The 24,452-nt window shown below is 40.6% G+C and overlaps 1 protein-coding gene and 3 non-coding genes across 4 annotated transcripts in view; 3 read left to right on the top strand and 1 right to left on the bottom strand.

Annotated features, from left to right (window-relative positions):
* The first annotated feature begins 12,901 nt into the window (after window positions 1-12,901).
* The window catches only part of LOC140951595 (uncharacterized), an 11,834-nt gene continuing 283 nt past the window's right edge, over window positions 12,902-24,452 (top strand). Inside the window, exons 1-13 of the mRNA XM_073400881.1 lie at window positions 12,902-13,359; window positions 15,748-15,917; window positions 16,342-16,515; window positions 17,088-17,434; window positions 18,037-18,325; window positions 18,845-19,062; window positions 20,086-20,354; window positions 20,732-20,802; window positions 20,908-20,957; window positions 21,499-21,861; window positions 22,863-23,127; window positions 23,363-23,639; window positions 24,205-24,452. The exon at window positions 24,205-24,452 is cut by the window's right edge and continues 283 nt beyond it. Of these exons, the coding sequence (XP_073256982.1) occupies window positions 12,902-13,359; window positions 15,748-15,917; window positions 16,342-16,515; window positions 17,088-17,434; window positions 18,037-18,325; window positions 18,845-19,062; window positions 20,086-20,354; window positions 20,732-20,802; window positions 20,908-20,957; window positions 21,499-21,861; window positions 22,863-23,127; window positions 23,363-23,639; window positions 24,205-24,310 (3,057 nt within the window). The 3' untranslated portion in view covers window positions 24,311-24,452. The remainder of the gene's footprint in view (window positions 13,360-15,747; window positions 15,918-16,341; window positions 16,516-17,087; window positions 17,435-18,036; window positions 18,326-18,844; window positions 19,063-20,085; window positions 20,355-20,731; window positions 20,803-20,907; window positions 20,958-21,498; window positions 21,862-22,862; window positions 23,128-23,362; window positions 23,640-24,204) is intronic.
* Trnaf-gaa (transfer RNA phenylalanine (anticodon GAA)) lies at window positions 16,757-16,857 on the bottom strand. The gene has a single exon. It is a non-coding gene; the product is annotated as a tRNA-Phe (tRNA).
* On the top strand, window positions 19,363-19,438 carry Trnaf-gaa (transfer RNA phenylalanine (anticodon GAA)). Its single transcript has one exon. It is a non-coding gene; the product is annotated as a tRNA-Phe (tRNA).
* On the top strand, window positions 20,451-20,526 carry Trnaf-gaa (transfer RNA phenylalanine (anticodon GAA)). Its single transcript has one exon. It is a non-coding gene; the product is annotated as a tRNA-Phe (tRNA).

The raw sequence follows: 24,452 nt of genomic DNA, 5'->3' as shown, positions 1-24,452 counted from the left end.
AATAGTACAGGATGTCGACAGAAAAAGGGAACGAGGTAGCGATAGCTCAGGGATGCAACCTTGAAACATTCCTGAACGTTGCGAATCCTTTACTTCGTGCTCCGCTGAAGTAATTATTTTCAGGGCACAATGTTCAAAATTTATTTTTAATTAATTTGGGTGAAACGTCTACTAGAGAATTATAATTTCTTTTCCCTGTAATTGAGCGAGATGTGCATTTCATTTTTCATTTCAAATTCACCTTTAGTTTTTTTGCTGTGTTTATTTGTGCGGCTGACTGCGTTTCTGGTCTCTTAGGATGCCCAGAGCCTGATCAATTGTTCATTAAGTACGTCAGAAAATCTATGAGATGTTGCATGACAAATTTTCATTGACCACTCCAGAAAATACCGTAAAATACCATAATGTTCTTTGTTTGACACCCCACAATTTTGCTTAAGCATTGTCTTCAGTTTCTCTTGGGAGTTAAAATGGCCCCTTCATGCATCAAACCGGGTTTAGCTCGGCGGCCGTTGTGCCACAAAGTTAATCTACTGAGTTGTGTAGCTCGGCGGCCGTTGTGTCTCAAAGTAAATCTGCTGAGTTGTGTAGCTTGGCAGCCATTGTGCCAAAAAGTAAATCAACCGAGATGTGAAGTCCGGCGGCGCCATTTGATCATGAGTTGTGATATTTTCGGCACCGGACAAACGAACATTTTAACTCTATGTTATTTATTCGGAAAGACTTATAAACCAGCCCACAGTAGCGCCACTCTCGAGTCACTAAAATCAACACACTCGACCACACATTCCACTAAAAGCTTTGACAGGGTTAGTGCGAAATTTGAATTCAGATGTGAAAGCTTTTGAAAACGTAAATTAACAACAAGTTGATGATTGGATGCTCTTAAAAATAACAGAGAAAATCATCCGAGGAAATTTTTTGGAACAAATTAAAGAAAAAGGGATATCCCGGGGTAACTGTGCTAATCGCCCTATACTAAATCGCGCCAGTAAAACAAAATGTTCTATTTACACCCCCGACGCACTCTGGCCAGTGTCTCCTCCGATTACAAGCACTTGACACCGAACCATACGATATCTTTTCAAAACCTTTTATAATGATACGCAGTTTAAATAGAGGCTTCGCTGTACGCAACCCTTACGTTCAAAATATACCATAACAGGAGCCCATCAAATTTGATGGGCTCCTGGCCATAATCATATTTATCTATATCGCAACCACCCTTCCCACTCAACTGCTACCTGTACGCCTAACAAACATATCGAACGCATTCTCCTAAGCTTCGAATACTCCTAGTTTTAATCATATACTGAATGCTTTTTAAGGCCTGCGAAACGTCAAGTCAAAAGGGCATTCCAGCGAGGGATTCGCATAAACTGTGTTTTCTAAGAAATCATTGAGTTTTCCGTGCTTGAAATGTGCCCTAAAACTATATTTTCTCAAAAATTGCTCAGAAAAGCAACACTTGCACGAAATTTCTAGACCCGCCAAACGAACAAACGAACAAACGAACATTTTAACTCTATGTTATTTATTCGGAAAGACTTATAAACCAGCCCACAGTAGCGCCACTCTCGAGTCACTAAAATCAACACACTCGACCACACATTCCACTAAAGGCTTTGACAGAGTTAGTGCGAAATTTGAATTCAGATGTGAAAGCTTTCGAAAACGTAAATTAACAACAAGTTGATGATCGGATGCTCTTAAAAATAACAGAGAAAATCATCCGAGGAAATTTTTTGGAACAAATTAAAGAAAAAGGGATATCCCGGGGTAAGTGCTAATCGCCCTATAATCGCGCCAGTAAAACAAAAAATGTTCTATTTACACGCCCGACGCACTCTGGCCAGTGTCTCCTCCGATTACAAGCACTTGACACCGAACCATACGATATCTTTTCAAAACCTTTTATAATGATACACAGTTTAAATAGTGGCTTCGCTGTACGCAACCCGTACGTTCAAAATATGCCATAATCATATTTATCTATATCGCAACCACCCTTCTCACTCAACTGCTCAGCTGTACGCCTAACAAACATATCGAACGCATTCTCCTAAGCTTCGAATACTCCTAGTTTTAATCATATACTGAATGCTTTTTAGGCCTGCGAAACGTCAAGTCAAAAGGTTGATGGCATTCAAGCGAGGGATTCGCATAAACTGTGTTTTCTAAGAAATCATTGAGTTTTCCTTGCTTGAAATGTGCCCTAAATGTGCTAATGAAATGTGCTCAGAAAAGCAACACTTGCACGAGATTTCTAGACCCGCCAAAAGTTGCTCCAGCCGCCAAAGATGCCAAGCATAAGAATGGGGAAAGGTCTACGAGTTTACCAATTTGGGTCTGGTACCCTTATAGGCATTAAACTTGGCAAATATAAAGTTGGGCGTTTGAACCTACTTATGAATTTAGAAATGGCCATTTGATTTACTTACCTTTAAGTAAAGACAACCAAATATTCAGCGCAAACACAGAAAATACGCGTTTGTTGTCTTACGAATACAGAAAACCTTCTTTGGAGCATCGCCAACAATACGACGAATACTGGAACGGGGTTTCTGAGAAAGTAGACAACTAAACAAATAAATGTGATTGGTCGTCCTCTATTGCTCAATCGCTGCTCTGATTTTTTGGCAACACAGGCGTCATAAGGTGAATTAACCAATCCTGTCAAAGCATAGGCGGCGGAGCAGGGGGACAAGGAGGTCCATAGCCCCCCCCCCCCCAACAAACATTTTTGTGGCGAAAAACACTTTTACCGATGTATTTGACATCACCTGTGACATCGGTAACTTCAGAACGTACATTTTCTGCCCTAAGACTACTCAAGAACTACCTAAGAAGCACCAAGAAGCAGGAGTTTGAACAACTGACTACTGACTACTGATGCATTGTGACAAATCGATTCTGACACGCTAGACATTTTGAAGATTTGAAATAGGTTTCCCTGCGCCAAGGAACAACATAAAGGGCAAAACGGCGAGATTTCGAATGTTTTCTCACGCTAGTGTTCATGAGACACTGGCATTTGTTGAGTTTGCTTTGATTTTCAAACAGTGTTGATACCTGCGAAAGGTCCAGCGCATTAACCGGTCAGATAATCGTAGATATTCCGAACGTTTTCCCTTGGATTTTGTTCTGACATTGATTCTTTTCACCTCCTTGTGTAAAGCCTCCGCGAACAGCCAAGATAAACATGGCGAACGGCTGACTCCTTCATGTACTAACACACAAAAAGGATTCCAAGGTCTGCTGCCCTCTGATTGGGTAGAGAAACACAAAAGTTTCTTGCACCAATCAAAAGCCAGAACGGCTGCGACCGTTTGGAACTGGTCTGGTAAAAGATTGTCCCCACGCGCTCTCCTCCCCGTTCTTTACTTTTCTTCGCGCCATTTTTTCCCACCCGTTTATACTTTCCCTCGCCCCCACTATCCAGACTATCTGCCCCTGGGTCTCCGAGGATGATCTTCCCTTTGTAAAAAGTAATAATTTGTTCAAAATAATTGAAAGGTGCATTCATAAGGTTAAAATAAAATAATATAGTCAACACATTCTTTTTTATAAAATGCGGTCAGCGACAGCAGTGCTCGGCGCATGCTTTGAGTCTTCTCGGTCGTAGCCTTGAAGCACATTTCAGCGTGATGACGCGTAGCAGCTTTTTTTCTGTAGAGTGTGTTCTTCATTTCCATTTGTGCCCGTCCCTTCCCATTCCCTATTTTCTACTGTAAACAGTGTGACGGGTGCCTGGACGATTCAGTGTGGTGTGGGGGCTCACGGCTGTGTTGCGGGGATTGCCATGGGAGCGGTTCTCTGTCTAGGGGCCGGGTGGACCGTCACTGGAGGCCCCCAAACAGAACAGGAACCCATCTTCCATACAAGGCGAGGTTGTTGTTAAAAAAAAATTAGATAAAGAGGAAAAATAGTTTAGTGGCTTGTGTCATTGTTTTTTCGCCACCATTGGTACATTCAACCCAAATTTTAGCTTAGCAGGTCTTAAAACGACCTAATTTGCAGAAACACAAATTGAAATAATATAATTACATGGCACCAATTGGCTTATGCGGCTAAGTTTTTTCTTTCGCAATTGAAGCATAAATAATATTAATACATAGCGCAAATTGAGCTTAGGTGTGCTTTACTTTGTGCTACCAAGATGGCAAAACACACAATTAAAAAACCCCTAAAAACAGTAAAAAAAATCTTGAAAAGGTTTAAGTTATAAAAACATATGAAGAGGGTTGTATCAATTGTTAAGGTCATGTTCAACACTTTTGGATCCTACAGCAAGGGCAGAGTCCTTTTTGTGTTTTAAACGCCCTCAGGTCATGCATCCCGGCAAGATTCGCTGAAGCTATGTCCCCAGCTTGTCGCGTGCGTGTCCTATCCGAGTTCGACAAATCCTTGAAATTGTATAGGTGCTGTCAGCCCGCACCATTCGTAAAACCGATAAAAGCTACTCAGGCCACGTTTACAGGGAGAAAACTTGTCCCGAGAAGAGGGGTCACCCACCCACCCGAGCTTCCCATGGCGGGAGCCAACTCTTCATACATTTCCTTACAAAACTCGGCGAACAGTTCACATGAGAAACCAGGTGATGGGCTCCTGGAGAAACAAAAAGTTGACTCGGCTAGGGGAGTGACCAGCCTAGCTGGGTCACCCCTTTTTTCGGTAGTAGGATCACCCTCCTAGCCTGGCCAATCTTTTTTATATAAACACTTAGCTCGCCCAGCAGGGCCAACTCGGTCAAGGCGAGACAATTAGGAGCATGCGCAAGAGCTGACGTCATGTAAACGCTCGTAAAAGTTGAATCGTGGGAGGATGTCTCTTTTTCGATTCCTGAGACAACTTTGACTACAATGAATTTCAAATTATCACGGGTTTGTGAATAAAAAAAAAGAAAGAAAAAAATGAATATTTTGTTTTTGTTTCTATTTTTTTTACGTCTTGTACGTTTCGCATTACCATCGAGATTCCTTTATATGCCTCTACCTGGATCTGCTAAAAGGCAAATTTTGACTCGCCGTTCGAACTTGACCCCGTAAACAAACCAGTTCAAACGATCCCGCTATTTGCGGCAGCATGTGTCAAGTGAATGTTAAGGTCAAGGTTGAAATGGCGTCGGTAAAAGGTCTTGCACAACTGAGCGGTGTGTTCCCTACCCCCCAATCTCTACCGCCAAATAGCATGTAACAAGTTTTGGCTCGACAGTGCGGCAAGTATGCATGCAGCGGCTGTAGCATAAACGTGTATCACGTCTAAGGTCACGGTCTTAAACTTTTAAGACCTTAGGCGTGTTAAACCACCGTAAAGACTTTTGAGCACGCTGAATTGACCGCGATCTGAATTGTTTGGAGGCAAATAACATACAAAAGGAACTCGTGAACAAAAATCTGCGAAGGTAATCAGTTCATATACAGACTTAGTAAATAGACATTTTTGGGTGTAAACAACTCAAAGAGGGTCCGGGTAAGGAATTGTTATGGTCGCGAACCGCCTTTTATTTCAGTATGACTGCCATGCCTAGCTCTATCATCTCCTCTGTCTCTTCCTCGCTTAAACTGCAACTACGGCTCACAGCTGATAGTTGAAAACTGGCTGTTAAAGGGATACGGTCAGGTCACTTACTAACCGGCGGTCAAAGAACTGCTCGAAGGAAACATAAAGGTGTGGAGGCAGAATCGGACTCTCTTACAATACAGATAGCATAAGCCATGAAAAATGTCAACGTGGACGTATGAAAGTGTCACTTTATCTCATTCTAGTCATCTTTGGTACCCCTGAAGTTAGTAAAATTCGATGGAAGGAATCGCGATTTACTTTCAGGATTTTGCTTCAGTAAGCCCTCATAGCAGGGAGTTTAGCAACGACGACGGCGACGGCGACGGCAACGAGAACGAGAACGGCAAAAAAGCAATAGGTTTAGACAAGCAAAACAACTACTTTGCACGTGTATCAGGCTTTTTTGTACATTTCTCTGAAGTCGCTGCACGTCTACAACGTGAAACTTCCTAATTTTACGTTTTGTCGAGGACGGGAACAAAAGACAACAAATTTCTTTTTCTTTTCCTGAACATTGATGCAGTCCTTTTAGAATTCAACTCCAAAAAAGTTTGCCAACATTTAACGAATTAAACGAGATGGAATAAGCGCGATAAAGTTTGAGGCAGCGCAAATTCACTTTTTAAGCGACGTTTTCGTAGCTGTCACCGTCGTTGCGTAAACACCCCAGCAACAACTACAAGTAAGTAACACGTTGCCATTTTGTAAGTGAAGCCTCAATTTTACCCGTTTTTAAATTTCCTTTTTGAAAGGCTTAATCGGTCTTAATCCGTGGTCAGGACAGAAGATATTATCGTCAGTGTCATCTTCTTTAAGAACACGTGTCTAGTTATTTAAAATCCTTGTCAGGCGTCAGGGTTGACTGTTAGTTTATTTGAATTAAGGGTTCAAACTTGGCAGTAAGTGAAACTTAATTCATTTCAACAGGGTGGCCCGATTCAGGTCGAAGGCTGGCCCCAGCGGGGCCCTTGATCTAATAAACCTTTATATTACGAATTTAAATTTTAAAAAGTTAAAAAAAGCCCAAAACTCAATAAATTAAGATAACAAAATTTAAATCTAACGAATTTTATAAAAGAAAACCTACAATGCAATGAATGAAATGCAAGAGTTACAATCTAAAAGACTAACATTAATTAGTAAAATCCAGCTAGTGGTCTATTATCAATGCTGCGTTCTGATTGGTTGAGCTACTGCTAGGCTTTATGTTATAGCCCACGAGTAGCGAAAAGCGCGGGTTTTTTGGCGGCAAAAAATTATTAAAGTCTAACTTTAACTAGCTAAAGTTTTTTTGTCTCAACGTTTTTGACCGCAACTAGTTGGATTTTACTAAAACAATTATTCCTCTCGCCCTCCATGGCATAGGCTCTGAGTCAATAAGCCATTCGGCCTTCGGCCTCATGGGCTATTGACTCAAAGCCCATTCGGGCTAGAGGAATAATTGTTAATTATTTACACTTAAAAGAACAAGATTGTAAGGATGAATCGAGCAAACTATGATCATTACATGGCAATTCCCAGGCTTCTTTACATACACATCAAGTCAGTAAAGTCAAATTTTCATGAGAACAAATTATGATAGTGGAGGTCAAAACAAAACAGAAGTTTATCATGAAATTTGGGAACACCTTGCTTGGAAGAGAAGTCACCAATGGGGCGTTTCCCTGACCCCAAACAGTACTAAAACAATTGGAAGAATGACATGTCATTGTTTCCTGCGATCAATTAGGAGAGACTTTAAGAGCAGCTCCTACACTTCTCATTCACGAGGCTGAATTCTGACTATTAGTAGCATATTTGTACCATTATCTCATATTTTTCGGCGCTTAGAGTCTCGGGCTCTGATTTTTTAGAAGTAATGTCTCGGGCTCGGATTTGGTAAAAACGCTTGAGTCTCGGTCTCGAATTTTGCAACCATGGTCTCGCAGTCTCGCAAAGTCTCGAACTTACCATTCTATACCCCTCACAGTGACTCCTTCCCAGCTGTATACTAATTTTTATTTAACGTTATTTATCTATTTATTACGCTTTTAATTCTACTAACTCTAATTTATTTTGTGTGGCAAAATAATAGAATAAATCAATAAAATAAGCGTATTTATGAATTAAAACATGTTAGAAAGTCATCCGCGGATTTAATGTCTCTTACCTTTCCTGAAACTCAGCTGGAAACTGCACACTTCCAGTCTCGGGTTCTCCGCTTTGTTCAGACTTCTATATAGGTGCTGAGGTCTTGTGTACAAATAAAATTGACGTTTTGAGGCTTCCGAGGCTGAAGTTGTCTCGGTGAAACCACCATCTAATTATGTAAATTAAACTTCACACGCTAATTTTAATTAAAACCATGGCAGAACAATTGCAAAAGGAGAAAATCATGCAAGCATTTTCGTAACAGCCAGAAAATGGTAGAAATTAATCTGAAACTTTTTCATCGCTACCCATTAGCAAAAAAATGCCAAGAATTGTAGGAAAAAAACAAAGTCAAGTATCTAGACGTCAATGTCAAAACAAAACCCATTTTATTGAATATATTTTTTTCCGTAAACGTTGTTGTTTACTATGATCATGCCACGCGAATTCAATCACGTGCGGACTAGTGGATGCGTGCACAAACGGAGTTGTTTTCATGAAAATCTCGCACACACGTGACGATTTACATTTCATGCACCCGCTTTACTGAATGACCCAAAAATAGCCTGCCTCATTGAAAAACAAGCATTGAATTATCCTTAACTAAGTCAGTCACGGAGACACTTCAGACACAAAATACTGGTATGTAAACATGAGGAACCGCAAGGATGCTTCCAAGGATAAAATTGTTTCGTTAACCAATAATTCAAACTGTTTCCTGACCCTGTCTCAAACTCGATCGATATGTGTTTTTACCATGACAAATAAAAAACTGCGAAGTAACAGTTGTTTGTTGCACCACCAACATCAGACAAGAGAAAGTGGTAGAGGGAAAGGGAAGAAAGGGAGGGATGAGTGGGAGGACGAGAGAAACACCCCTACGCCCCGAGTGCCTATTCATTTTCACAGGCCAATCCCAAAGTGTTTTATATTCTAGGTGAGTTCGTGATAGTAGTATACCAAGAGAGAAGAGTATACATAAGTAAGAATGCCGGACACACAATTACTGACTTCAGCTGACTGAAATGATTAACACTGTTATCTCATGGTGGTTTGCCTGAGACAAAAAAAATTCAGTCAGCGCTCTTTGTAAGATGTCCACATTCCAAGTATGCGTCCCATTGGGATGATCCGAATGAGGACCAATGATTCCAGATCACTCAGATCATACAACATCAAAGGACGAATCCAAACAGGGAAAGGATACATCGGTTCATTTTATGTACTATGTCAATGTGGTAAGATTCGAGTACGTGATCTTAGATCACTGATCCTGATCTGGATCATCCCTAAGGAAAACACCCCTAAGTGAGATGTGCACGTGATCACGTGCGTGTGCAGGTGATCACTTACCACGAGATAACCAACAGTACTTCCGCAAGTTTGTAATGCTTTAAACTTGTTTCAACAAATCTTCATCAGTCAACATTTTCTTAGTTGATTAATTAAAACCGCACGCAGTTCTTTTATCTTTTAGTAAGATAATATCCCTTCCTTATATTGAGAAAATCAGATTTGAAAAAGTCCGAAGGGAAAGTCGAAGGCTTTTCCTCGCCGGTCTTTAATTCCAACATCATTAGACTAAACAAAACGAGCTGTATCAGTAAGAATCTCAGATGAAGAAAGCTCCGACTGCTTGGGTCTGCTTTCTTTATATATAGTGTTCACTCTTGTGTTCAGAATGTCATATTTTTCTCTCTAGATTTATGCTAGGGCCAGCGGCCCTCTTTGAACAGCAGTCTCTGAACGTCAATACCTTTAATCTTTCCATTGGGGTCAGGCCCAGATCTAGAATAAATATTGACCGACCGTTCCTAAACGAGCGCCGAAAGCGCAAGCTTCTAGGGGGGTCGGGTGGGGGACGGGGACATGAATGGATTTTAAATCTTCAAAGTCCCCTTTCCTGGGTTTCTGAGGGATTAAGACAGGATATTTACTGACTATCCAAACCTTTTTCGAGATTTCTACTTGGAAATTTTTTTATTAAAAATAAATTATTTAGGAGAACTCTGACCGATTTCTGTAAAACGGTGGAAACCGGTGTGAAACCGCGCCTGAATTGCCTGGCCTCGGTTGTGACTTGTTAATAGTCCTTGAATGGAATCGCTGTATGTAACCGTTCAAGACCGGGAAACCAAACAAGCAAATATCAGAGATTTCCTTCAGATACTGTTTCCTCCTGAACTTCGTTGTAGCAAAGTTTCAAAACCAATGTGTTTGCGTTTGAAAATCTTAAGTGGCGGGAAGAGGTCTTTGTGAGAAAGGTTACATCATATCTTAAAAGGGAGCAAAAATAAGATGTCACAGCATAGAAGGTCCCAATTGTAAGGCCTAATCTCCTAAGAAATATGATGTGATTTCTTTTCCCGTAAAGCACTTAGGAGTTCTAAGAACTCGCTTTAAAATGTGTTGTGCGTTCTAGATCGAATTGGAATTTGGAAACCAGAGTACTCGGAGAAAAATTTTTCGGAGCAAGGGAGAGAACCAACAACAAACTGAGAACTGCACTTGTCGGTGTCTCCGTCTAGTCTGGGGCCTTTCTCCTGTATTGATTGCCTTATTCAGATGACCATTTCACCAATCGACAAAGTCAAAAGAAACAAAAATTCTTTTAACATTCATTCTCGATAATATGATCTTTCCTCTCGATCAACTTCGATCTCTTCCTGTTGCATGACCAATGATGTGTGTTACATGTGAATACCTTCACCAACGTTCAAAACATTAAAGGCAATTTTTTTTTTTTGTAATTTGTTTCAACGGCTTTGTTAAATCATATACGTGAACTGCGAATGATAATGGGGCCGGTGTCACGAAAACTGTGACGACCTCGAAAACTCAGACCTCCGGATCTGCGAGATTCCCGAGTGTTTTTTGAGAACTCCGCAGAATGTTGATATGATGGTCGTATTTCATGCTCAACCAGACTGTTGAAAAAAAAAATCGGGTCTGACCGGGATTCTAGTATATTTTCATTTTTACAAATGAAACACTTTCTTCACAGACTCTCTTCACTGAAAAGGCGTGACATTTAAACCGTTGATGGTTTAAAAGTTTACCGAGTGTTCCATCATTCCAATGGATTTTATCAAATTTTTAGATTTCTTGCACTCAGGAACATTCAAAACAATTTAGTAAATTAACAAAACTGGCAAAGCATTGAAACACGACTGTGAAATGATTGCATTAGCTTAGGGCTTTTCCTGATTTCGCATTCGCCCTTGTTCTCTGACTGTGGCTCTCTCGGAAACGATTGACAACGCGGCCGGAACCTATTTTCACGAAAATCTTAAGCCACGTATTACGGAAAGTCGTAAAAGCCTCGCGCTACCCTTTTGAGATCAGATATAGGTGGATGAGATTAAGGTTAGTTTCCGATTAAAATATGCTTCGTAACGGTCGCTGAATGATTCAGTGTTCAATAATGGTTGTCTCGCGTCAAAATGTGGTGGCATCTATCACTGATCTATGCTTTATTGCTTATCTTAATTTCTTCTTCCGACAAAATTAGGGCAGAATCAGCGACATTTTACGCGAACACTCTACCTCAGAATAGGCCATTTTCGAGTGGAATTTAGGCAGAATATTAACAGAAAATCAGTAAACTGATGCTGTTCCAATGAAAAACAAGATGTAAGATCGCAATAAAAATAATTTACCAACTATGTTTGCGAAAATAATTCACAAAAGCCCCACAAGGTCGAATTTTTTTTTTCGGTTCAACGAGCAGAATTAGAGCAGATTTTAGGTTTGTGTGTAAACGTTCGAGCAGAATAGGCATCGTTTATGAGCATTGTCTACATCAAAATAAGTGTACGTGTTCGCGGTAATATGCCATGTTTGGGTGGCATCAAATTACAATCACAAGACAAGCACGGGTTGCGTCAATCCGGTAACTTGTGGGGGCCAGCCGCTAATTTACTTATTTCAGGGGAAAATGGTCTGTAACACAATGTAATGGCTCTATTATAAAGGACAGAGAGGATGTGACGTTCCTGGAGGGGTACAAAATTTTTGACATAATTGAAATTAAACTTTAGTTAGTGGAGTAAAAGCAAGTACGAATGGAGCATTAAAAAGTTTGTAGGTCCACGTACTTGCAGGTATCATCCTGAAGAAAGCGCAAAATAAGTGTTTGAGCTGCCGGGGCGCTTTGCCTTTACGATGTCATTCAGTTTCAACTGTACTGATAGCTAGTCGGGTGTTCGAAACATCGGTCAACTTAACAATGGCAAATGAACCTTATCAATTCAGGTGTAGGCAGTGAATGAATGAGTACATCCAAAGCCTTTGGTCTGCTGACCCTTTTGAAAATCGTACCAACGGGCTGGCGGCCAGGCGGTAGTGACCACCACTATCAGATCATCTCACGTGAGGCTAAACTTCGATTAACTTTAACCCTTGCTCTTTCTCCGTTGCGCAGACAGTGGTTCTAACTTTTGTGTCTGTGCATGAAATCCTATGGTGTGACTTTCAAATGAAATCAGTCATCTTTTTGGTAGTACACACCAGTAATTTCATCTGCTAATGACTATTTTCCAAGATTGTTTCAAAATGTCAATTCAGGGGGTTTTAATTTGCTTAAAGTTTGATCTTGAAGCCAGTCTTCACTTTGGAACCAAGTCCATGATAAAGAGTCACGGGCTTAAAATGCAGTCTTGTAGGTACACCTCTCGAGCGACGAGCGTTAAACCTTTTTTACGACTTTTTGTTTATATTTTATGTTTGAGCGATAATCTGTTTTTAATAGTTGCATAGGTTTCAGTTGAAAAAGCTAACCCCTGTGACCAGAGTAAACTCATTTTGACCTTCACTGATCGTTCAAAACAAAGTATCGTGTCTCTTGCGGAGATATTTTTGTTTCTGCTATGAACTTCCACCGCTGTAAACACTTTTAAACCACGTGGCATTAAGTTTCATTCCCAGCACAACACTTCCCACTCATCAAGCACGTGTGGTGCATTTCTCACACCGAACTAATCTCGCGATATTATTGGCGCTTTCCGGCGAAAAAAATTGCTGACTTCACTTAGGTAACTGAATTAACAACGGAATTATGTCAATGTCATGTTATACTTATTCTACCAAAACATTATAGATTTCCTATAAAAGTCTGTGGTTTGTTCTGAAGAGGCAGACCAGTCCGAAGGTGGAGGATTTTACTTGCAGCTTCGTTCCATTACCTCATTGAAGGATTCTGAGGATTATGGAGAACGGCATCAAAGCTATCTCAAGAAAAACATTTGGGAGCAAATCAGCTCAAAAACGTCGTCGTTCGTTGCCAGTATTAGGAAGACTGTGGGAAAACGTTGAAGAAGAAGCGTGTGCCCACGAAACGAGTATTAATGGTCGACTTAAGTTGCGGGAGAAGCTGATAAGTGACCCTTCGTCTCTTGATACCTTACGAAATCACCTCAACACACAATTCTCCAAAGTTACGTCCCATTACAGTGAAAGACTGAGTAATTCTGCGACTTCAGTTAAGACGTTACTGCGTCGAAAGCTTTCACAACCAGTCAGGGCGTGGAAAACAAAACCTGAAGAATACAGAAGACTTCATGAAGATAAAAATGACCCAGACAAAAAGTGGAGAGAATGGGGACCATATTTATCCGAACGTCAATGGGGCACAGTACGCGAGGATTATTCAAGTGATGGAAGCTGGTAGGTTGTATTCAGTGTTTGTTTGTGTCCTTTCTTTTTTATCTGTTCGAGTAATTTAGTATGCTGCTCTATCTGAGGCAACGATTAAAAATTTCCTTTACCCCAAATAGGTCTGCCTTTTTAAAAAAGAAAAAAGAAAAAAAATGTTTTAAAACTTTGGGACGTTTCGAGAAGTTGCAAATTTATTAAGAAAACATCAACATTTCCATTTGTTTTTCTTGCTCGTTTCTCGACGGTTCCTTCTCAAAGGTTTTTTTGGATGTCAAGTTGAACCACAAGTTTTCTTAAAAATATATTCTTACGAAAACTAGGTCTTTTTATCTTTTTTTAAATTTCATGTTCTGTGCTTCAAAAAACGAAAGCCGATAAAGTCATCTTCGGAAATGTAGTACTTAACAACGATATATACCCCCAGATGTCATTGACAGATGTACGTCATGCACTTGAATCCCTATTAAGGAAGCAATGACTAGGAAAAACGGTTGTGATTATCACATTGAGAAATGAGCTACTAATTCACGAAGAAAGCATTACTTGAAAAAATCCTCGTCGAGAAAAACTAGAGTTCCCTGATTATCTAGAGCGATTAACCTAGGGAATAAACCAATCGAAAAAAACTTTTAGCCTGTTTATAATTACGGATTTCCGGTCGTTGAATTGTAGCTTTAGTTTTTCCTTACGTTTTCATAGGAAACCAAAACTACTCACGTTTTAATTTTGGTATTTGAAAGGAAATAGCTCAGATGTGGGTTTTTTCGCTTGAACCGGAAAGTGACGGGATTGACGTTAATCCAGGATTAATTCTACTGATATTTTCTAACTCGGAAAATTTTGTTCCTTGGGTTGACAGTATTCTGTTTTTTCATTTTCAAGCTAAATTCATTTTAAGACATACCAGCGTCGATACCCGAGAATTCACCTATATAAAGAAATTGCCTCCAAAATTCCACGATTCTTGGGTAATGACTTGATCGTACATTTAGCAGCATCAGTGATTTTTGCGTACTTTGCGCTTCAGTTTCCTTCTAGAAGAGATAAAAACTCGGATCTTTCATGTTATTTTTTTGTTTGGGCCCACAGTCTCGTCTTTACTCACAATGTATATGATCGTCAGACTCGTTTCTTTATCACTATGAGAATGTCCTACACTATCTATTTCAAACACATAAAAATTCAATCTAATCGACCTTTTTTCCGGTCGATTTTAAAGTACACGCGGCGATCGATGTTGTTCGATCTAGTACAGTAAACCACCTGGTAAACCACATTAATCCCATCTTCAGTCACTCATGCTCGCTTCCTGCCGAGATGTTCAGTCAGGAAGTGATTCGACAAATCTTCAAGGACAGCAAGCGACTTTGATTCGAGATCTTGTATTCAAAAACACGCGTTGTCACAGTGACAAGACTGTGATTTTATGAGGATGCTACTTAAATATTCTTCCTTTTTCTTTGACAACAGTTAAACAATTTTTAGAAAAAATAGTTTAATTTTCTCCACTATAAGAAAAAAAAACCCAGTTAAAAACAGTAAAAGACAGTTTTTCTTCTGTCCAGTCCACCAAAGCAGCGGGAGTATTAGACATTCCCTAGGTAAAATAAAAACTATTTTTCATCTGACCGACAAAGTTGATATCCTTTTAGTGCCGGTCTTTGATCCGAGGGAGGGCAGATAAATTATATGGGTACATGAGTATATAAATGTCGCGACAAATTAAGCCAACATTATTTTTGCAAGGAGTTTTGATATAAAGATGTTGACCGTTTGAATCTGAAATAGCAAGAGTAAGGATTTGTGTTATTAGTAGCCAGTGTCACGAATTAGGTATGTCAAGTTTTTTTGTTTTTTTTTTTTATCAAGAGCGATTTAAGTCTGATTCGGGGTGGGAAATTCTCATATTTTGGTCTGTAATAGGGCAAGAGTGTATAAAACTTGCCGCACACACCCACCATAAGAGTCAAAACGACTTTATTACAAGCATGGCCTCTGCGTTTTTTAACCTTTCTATTACAAGGTCAAGAATTTCATCCGGCCAGATTAACAAGTTATACCTGATTTATTTGCGGGTAGTTAACACTCAGTATTTAAATTAACTCGTAAGTTGATTAGTGGGCGAGCCAGTAGAGTGAGAAGCTAATCCAGCCTCCCTGACTTGTTCTAATTAATGTCGCAGGGTACAAAAAGGACCGAAAAATTTTGTTTTGGTGATGAGTGAGCGGTGACGCGAAAATTAAGTCTGGGTTGTTTTGTGAAGTTCGCGCGCGAGAATCAACGTTTCGCTTCTTGGGAAAAAATCAACTGGTCTGGCATTCTTGCAGTCTTGTTACAATATATAATGAATAAATAAAGATACATAATGAATATTTCTACGGTATTATCAATCTTCAGCTGGGAGTATTTCCCGCATGACCACGCCCGGTCACGTGCTTATCGGTGGGGAGAGGATGGTTTACTAGGAATTACGGACCATGAGTGCCGGCTGTGTTTTGGTTTGGCTTTGTGGAATGAAAAAGATCCCATTCTGAAAGAGAGACTATTCGGACTCACTGGTACAGAAGGTAAGAATCATTGTCTTGAAGCCGGTACATACTTGAGGTACTGGCCAGGAAGTATATGTGCCCCTTGCTTTAAGTTGGTCTTTAAAAAAATGTAAACAGTTTACTCAGTTGTGTCTTGGATTAAAAACAAGTTATCTTAGACTACAAGTAGTCCCTCATTTTTCTCATAGCTGGTAGAGCGGGCGAAACTACGCGAGTGAGGCGCGTTAAAATCGCCACCTACGAGAAAGCAATACGCGGAGGGCGGGGGAGTTTCCTTTTTTCCCCTTAAGTTCCTCCGCGTCTCACTTCTTCTCACGAGTGATGATTTTCACGCACGCTTGCGTATTTGGCGTGCTCAACTATCCTCGGGTAAAATAAGAGACTACTGATTTGTAGTCTAAATTCTCTTTGTGGTGATATCAATTTAAATTTTATTCGTCAGGAAATCATGGTGAAGATGTGAAGGAATGCTATTACTATCTTGATTCCACTCCAACACATTCTTACATGAAGGCTCTGTACAAGTACCCTCAGAATGAATATCCTTACAATCGACTGGTGAATGAAAATAAAAACAGAACCATACAGGACAGAGAGTTTGAGCTGGCCGACACTGGTAAGTAACGGTATTTTTCGCTTAGAGCTAATTAAGAATTTGTGTTTGCTGTCAATGAAGTGAATTACCTTTTAACATCAGGGCCTGCGTCGTACACCTTGACGATCTTTTGTGAGAACTTGATGCCCTTTTTATGATTAATATAATGAAAATAGAAGAAGGCAGAAGTTTCTATCAATAGAATTTTTTTCGTGTTTAACGTCAGTAATTATGAAAAAATCATATTATAAAAAAGGAACATTGCCGAGACCCGGGATTATTCAGAGCTCATGGGCTCTCCCGATTTGAACCAGGGACCTTCAGATCTTCAGTCTGACGCTCTCCCAACTGAGCTATCTCGGCAAGTGGTTTTTAACATTCAGATACAAAATGAAAACTAATAATTTTTTATTTTTGTTCAAGTTATGTATGTAGTCGTGTCTTTACAAATTGCTATTTCAATGAGTCTTTTATTTCATTCATTCATGGAGAAGTTTAGAGGTACAGGTAAAAGCACGTAGAGCCAGCCAATCTGAAACACTAACAATCAGGGATACATACTGTAACCACATGATTGTTTTCTAATACTATAGGAGTGTTTGACGAGGGACGCTACTGGGACATTTTCACGGAATACTGTAAGAACACACCAAGCGATGTCCTTATCAAAATTACTATAGCAAACCGCGGTCCTGAAGAAGCGCGTGTGCACGTCTTACCAACGCTATGGTTCAGAAACACCTGGAGCTGGGGCTGTGATCACGTGGGATGTGACGTCACAGACGAATGCAAAAGAAAACCGAGATTGATGAAGACTAACAAGCCAGGAGAAGTGGAATGTCAACATGAAAGCTTGGGAAGATACATCTTTATGGTTGATAACGACCAGGATGGATTAACGCCAGAGTTGGTTTTCACCGAAAATGAAACCAATTTAAAGGTAAAGTAGACTTAAAAATAAAGACTTCAATAAAGTAGCATGCGCAACAGACGGACTAAGAAACTGAGACACAGCACTGAAATCCTTGTTCTGGGCCCCTACTTGGGTTCCAGGATTTGAGCACCCACTATGATTGGTCTGTTAAAAATTCCATTGTTGATTTGCTGATCAGGTTGAAGGGAAATTTGAGAATAGGCCATTTTCGAGTTCCTTCGGGCCTCTGTTTCAAAACGAGGGTAGGTGCTCAGCCTTTGATATGGAAATCATTTTTCATTCTCATGCAAATAAAACTCATTTTCACAAGAAAGGTTGTGCACCTAGCTTCGTTTTGAAAGTGAGGGTATGTGGAACTCGGAAGTGGCCTATTAGATTACGCGTAAAAAGACAGGACCTTAAAAACACAAGATCTGGAGCCCCTAACTTCGATTGCTTCTTTCTTGAATAAAAATCTACTTCAACAGTCATTCTATAATTGCAGTCCCTCAACTTCAATGTTTTGTAATTTTTAAGCAGCTTCAGTCGCAATTTACATTCCAGCCGCCATGACGGAGTAAACTGTTCTCTCAGAATCGGACTAACTATACCCTTCTATTTGTTAACAGAAGCTCTACAATACTGCAAACACGTCATCCTTCACAAAAGATGCATTTCATCGCTACGTCATTAATAATGATACCAAGGCTGTTAATGCACTAAAGTTGGGCACTAAAGTGGCAGCGCATTATGTTCTCACGGTCCCTCCTGGAGGACAGCACGTCATCCGTTGTCGTCTCTCGGCCCTGCACAACGCAGCACCTCTTCCACACAGTAAAAAGCCTTTTAATGAGTTTGATGTATTAGTCACACGAGCGAGGCATCAAGCAGATGATTTTTACAAGACTGTTATACCAGGTAAGAGAGTTGTTGTTGTCCTTGTTGGCTGTATTTCTCAAGAAAAGTGGAAACAAGTTGGCCCACTGATATCAGAGGAAATTTCTTGTGTGTTGATAGAACAAATGTCTCCTTAGGGAACTAGCAATAGTAGCAGTCAACAAAACCAGCTAGATGCCCCGCTAGTTACGTTAGCCTGCGAAAAGCCGACGAAATTCGCTCTCGCTCGTAAGGTTTCGTCGGCAAAGGGTGATGCCGCGAGAATAGCGTCTCTTCACCATTCTCCTCGGGGCTTCGCAACTCCTCTCAACCTCAATGCGCGTGGACGTAACGATCCCGCCCGCTACACAGGCTACAGTTGAGTGTACCAAGGCATTACAGTTTGCAATCTCTTTCGAATGTGATCTTCTAAGTTAGTTAGGGCAGTTCCGAGTTGTCTTTTTGTGAACTTGATTATATCATGTCATCTCCATTTTTTGCTTAGTAGCTCCCGCATTGTCTGGCTGATAACTTATGTAATGCCATTCTATTTTTTGACAGAGTCTCTTTCAGATGAAGAAGTAGTAGTATCGCGCCAGGCTTACGCGGGATTACTGTGGAGTAAACAGTTTTATTATTACGTCATTGAAGAGTGGCTAAAGGGTGATCCCAGCATGCCTTGCCCACCGACTGATCGCTTAAAAGGGAGGAACGCGGAGTGGAAATATCTACATAATAAGGACATTATATCTATGCCAGATAAATGGGAATATCCTTGGGTATGTAAAGAATTATCTGGCCCCGATGAAACCTTAATCCTCGGTTAAACCAGGTTATGGGCTTCTGGTTAAACCTACTATGGAACAATTTTTGTTTCGTTTAGTAAAATTGCGCACATGTAAAACATCGATTAGCCTTTATCCAGGAACCCGGTTAGACCAAAATGAGAATGGTAAATCACAGTCTTCAAGAAAGTCAGCCTGCGAGGAACTGGGGTGGGCCCGAGGCCAATGTAAAAAAGTGATGACTGTAAAAATATCAGAACATCAACCTTACATGCAGGAGTTTGCCTTATCAGATGCCGAGATAGCTCAGTTGGGAGAGCGTCAGACTGAAGATCTGAAGGTCCCTGGTTCAAATCCGGAGAGTTCGCATGAGCTCTGAATAATCCCGGGTCTCGGCAACCTTCGATTGTTTTTTCTCTCTATCAAGGATTATTTTGAGAGTGGCCAGTAAATCCTGTGTTTCCAACAGTGGTCAAAGATCCTAATGAAGTTCTTATAACAGAAGCAGACTGAAGTATTTTATTGGGTTGTGCTTTTAATTGACTGTTAACGGATTTTCTTGTTAAATAAGTAAAATTCTCTCGAATGCTACGCTGAGTATAGCCTTTTCTCTTACTAAATTAAGACTCCACTGGAGGGCTTTCTCTTTTTTTCCGATTTCCAATTCACTTTTCTTCGGTTGCTTGAGCTTCATACTTCCAAGTTGTCTCACACAAGTTCAGAATCCTCAGCGAGAGTCATACACAAGGAAACACTACTCGTTACCGTTAATTTAGAACTAGAATTAATTTAATTTATAGAGTGTTTTCGCTCACGTGGCCAACATCTGTACAAATTTATTGGAACAAAAGAAAGCGTTCGCATAAGAAAAGAGTACAACTCCCAGAGGATTGGTTTGGGACACCAACATGGCCGCCGTTTCATTGGTTTGCGACACCAATATGGCCACCGTGACGTAATGTGAAAACACTCTATAGAGACCACAGTACACATTTCTTTGTTTCATTTTGTGCACAGTACGCCTCGTGGGACCTAGCCTTTCACATGCTCCCTTTCTGCAAAGTGGATCCTGAGTTTGCCAAAGATCAGTTGCTGCTTTTCCTCCGCGAGACTTACATGGCGCCAAACGGACAGATTCCCGCTTATGAGTTTGCACTTAGTGACGTCAATCCACCAGTACACGCGCTGGCCTGCTACCGAGTCTATGAGCTGACCGGGAGGACTGGGAAGAAAGATACTGTCTTTCTGGCAAAGTGCTTTCAGAAACTCCTTTTGAACTTTACTTGGTAAGAAGAATCAAATAACTAGAGGGTTTTTTTGGTTTTTATAAAAGACATATGAAATGATCTGAACAAGTGATAGTTTATCGTTCGAATGCGTGTTGCCGAGATAGCTCAGTTGGGAGAGCGTCAGACTGAAGATCTGAAGGTCCCTGGTTCAAATCCGGAGGGCTCGCATGAACCCTGAATAATCCCGGGTCTCGGCAATGCTTTTTATTTTTGCAGTGTTTCTCTTTTCGTCTTTCTTTAAGTGTTTTCTACGATTAAAGTTTTGGCCTCCTACATTATTATTTACGAGCTTTAGCTTATTAATGCAAAACAACTGGCATTCTCAGTCTTTCCCCAAACATCAAATATTCACCCTACGATTTTGTCATTCGCAGGTGGGTCAATAGGAAAGACCCAGAAGGAAAGAACATTTTTGGCGGAGGCTTCCTAGGACTGGACAACATTGGTAAGCACGGCATATATGTTAAATCAGATCAATACCGTTGGGTGTCTAGGGTACATCTGGTGCAAACCACGTTCTTCAGCTAACAGATTTTTTGTTTGATTGTAGGTTTATTTGACAGATCAAAACCTCTTCCCCCTGGAGATCGCCTTTGTCAGGTAAAGATTGTGATTTTCTCAACAACGTGCCCCGTTCCCAGTGCTTGGCCTCTCCAAATTTCTAAAGGCAAAAACGTGGGAAGGAAGCTTCATTCTTTGCTATCTGCGAGGATTTATGGTTAAAATACAGATTTTTAAATACTGCTGTAGTTTTGAATAAAAATCTATGATTTTTCAAAATAGTCATGTTTTAGCTAAATAGATTCCCTAAACCTAGAAGACTGCACACGCGCAGGTTTTCATAATATAAGCTCGTTTTTGGATCTTGCGAATCAGGATAGGCTCCTATGTGAATTGATTGAGATTTGTTTAGAAAAGACTGGGATATTTTTCAAGGCTTGTAATCGTTGTCCACCCACGCATGAGAAAATCAAAGCCAAACCACCCTCACCCCTGGGCTATTCCCTTGGAAACTAGCTGGCAGGGGAGGGAGGGTTATCCATTTACTAAAGGAAAGTCGGCCTTGAAGACAATGTTGACATTCAAACATAGTACATAGCAGGGGGTTGGAATCTTCATCTTTGTTTTCCTCTCCCTACAGGCTGATGGAACCGCGTGGATGGCCATGTATGCTGTTGTGATGCTCAACATCTCTTTAGAGCTCGCTCTCTCTGATTCTGCTTACGAAGACATGGCCATTAAGTTCCTGGAACATTTCACTAGCATCGCGGACGCCATTAATCAAATGTCGGATGGGTTTGGACTTTGGGATCCACAGGACGGATTCTATTACGATCACTTTCACAGAGGAGAGGACTTCTTTCCTCTGCGCGTGCGTAGTGTGGTTGGCCTGATTCCCCTCATGGCCTGCTTGGTACTGGACGGAAAATACCTCGAAAAATTGCCCGGGTTTAGAAAACAGTTAAAATGGTTCATGGAAAACAGAAAAGATCTTGCAGGACAGGTTCGTTGAGGAGCACCCACAAAGTAAACCCAACGAAGCATAGAAGATTTATCGATTTATCGATTTATCGATCCACTCACGAAATGAAATCATTTATGAGACGACACATGAAGACCAAAAAATATGAGTGACACTCACTGAGACAAAACTAATGATGAAAAACCAAAATGTGGAAGAATTAAAACAAACATGACTGAGTTTTGTTGAAACCGAGTGACGTTGATAATAACCCCTTGCTAAGAATGACTAACATCAATTTTCTTAAAACAAAGTCAATACTTCATCAGAGAACAGGTTATGAGAAGTGCTTTTCTGTTGTCAAATTCCCTTAACTAATTCCTTAAAAGTGTATGGAGATCACTCTGGAAAGTTTTTGTCCGACTGTCGCGCCTGACTACTTAATTGTCCTCTAATGATGAAATGATAAGCATTTATTGAATGAAGCTGAGTGTGAACTGAAGAATTGTGCAAATGAACAACACCCTTCGAGATCTGTATAATTCGCCAGATCATCAAAAAGCCGATTCCAATAATTGATTGATCATTCATTCAAAAAGATTCATAGCTCAAAAACAAGCTTAAACATGCTTGCCTTGTACCGTCCTCATTTGTCTGTAGCTTGGCCAATTCAGGAGATAAAGGGATGTTACGTCTAGCAGAATATTCTTCACATAGCAAATGTCATCCATCTAGTTGTATTTTTGCTGTTCTTGCTACGTTTTTAGTTAGTACTTCGGCTATTTCTCCTTCGCAAAATTTGCCGGAAATCTGCCATCTTCTACAGCTCCAACAAATTATCGCAACCTTGTCCCCAGGTTTTTTCGGTTGCCGTCCCTTTCTCTGGCGTTTATCGTGTATTATTGACGTCATTTTATCAGATATAATAAACTTCTTCCAAATTTAGTCAACGCTAGCTGTTTATGAAGTAGCCGGGAGATTTGAGCCAATCAGAAAACAGAGAAAAATGTTAAATGAATAACAAAGGTCTCTTATTTCAACAGGTCGCTTCCAAGAATCCAATTGAAGACTCGTATCTCCTTGCAATTCCTTCCCGTGAGCAGCTTCGTAGCATGTTGTCCTACATGTTAGATGAAGATGAATTCCTGTCGCCGTATGGAATCCGTTCAGTGTCGCGTTACCATGAAAAGCATCCTTACGAACTGAACTTAGATGGAACAACATACAAAGTGGACTATGTCCCCGGAGAATCGAACACGCACATGTTTGGAGGAAACAGCAACTGGCGAGGACCGATCTGGCATTGCAGTAAGTATTGAAAAACTTTGTTTTGGTTTCCTTTGTTTTGTTTCATCACAGGGTACCTAGGCTAACAACAGCCAACTTTGTATGGAAATTTATCTAAATTTGAACTCCCATTCTGAGGGTGGGTTCCATGTGGTGCAATCAATCTGAGTGGTCGTAAAAAGCCTGAAGACATATTCGCAAAGTTTAGAAGTCTGTATCAGAAAAGAACTGAGACTTTTCTTCTGTTTATTTTCAGTTAACTATCTGATCGTTGAAGCACTTAAACGCCACGATTACTTTTACGGAAACAGCTTTAAAGTTGAATGTCCAACAGGCTCTGGAAATCTAATGCGTCTAAGAGACGTCTCCATGGAACTTTCCCGCCGTTTGGTATCAGTATTTCTTCCAGATAAACTCGGTTACAGGCCCTGTCATGGAAACGAGGACCGATACGCAACGGACGAGGACTGGAACCGACTGGTGTTGTTCTACGAATACTTTGATCCGGAGAGCGGAAGAGGATGTGGAGCGAGGTGAGAAAATAAAACAGTGACCTCCATGTATCGTTTGATAATTTATGCTGCCAACCTTTATAACGAAAGACTACTTAGCAATGATCATTAGCGAGGCCGATCAAATCACCTTGATGAAAGTGTCCCCATTAACAGACGTGTTCGTGTGATCTGTGAGTTAAAGCAACCTCCTTCCCAGGTCTTCACCCTGGTCAATTAATTTCTTTAACTGGAATATTAAAATATCCCTTTGCATCTAATTAGTCACGTGTACAAAACTACCATGTTGGAGAGCAAGGGATACAATGGGATAAGACAAATCAAAGGCTTAAATCACCTGTACACCTTTGAAATGGTAATGTCCTTTGTTTGTCTTGTCCCCGAGCCCCTCTTGCTCTCCAACATGGTGGTTTTGTACTACATAAGTGACCAGCAGCAAAGGGTCTACAGCATGACTTCGCACATCGAATCGATCTTCTTTTTTTCGACCCTTCAAACCTAAGAAATCTTTCTTTCCTCTCTTGATTGATCAACTTGACTTATTTATCAACAAGCTAATCGACGCATCCGCTTTCTTTTATTTCAGTCACCAAACTGGTTGGACAGCTCTTGTCGCTCCACTACTCGATAAAATCGCTGCCACAAGGACCAGAGACGTCATCCAAAACGCGATAAAGCGCCCTGACTGTTAAATGGGGGAAAAAAGACTAGAGTCACGGCACACATAGATCGTAAAAGAGGATAAAGAGAGGAGGCCTTGGAACCTTGAATTTGTCCCATCTTTAGCACTCTTAGGTTTCGTATCAATGTTCCTGATTGGCTGTTTTTGACCGC

The sequence above is a fragment of the Porites lutea genome, chromosome 11 (genome assembly GCF_958299795.1).
Source record: "Porites lutea chromosome 11, jaPorLute2.1, whole genome shotgun sequence".
In the NCBI taxonomy this organism is placed as follows: domain Eukaryota; kingdom Metazoa; phylum Cnidaria; class Anthozoa; order Scleractinia; family Poritidae; genus Porites; species Porites lutea.
The sequence above is the reverse complement of the archived record's forward strand: the minus strand, read 5'-3'. Positions and strand labels throughout refer to the sequence as shown.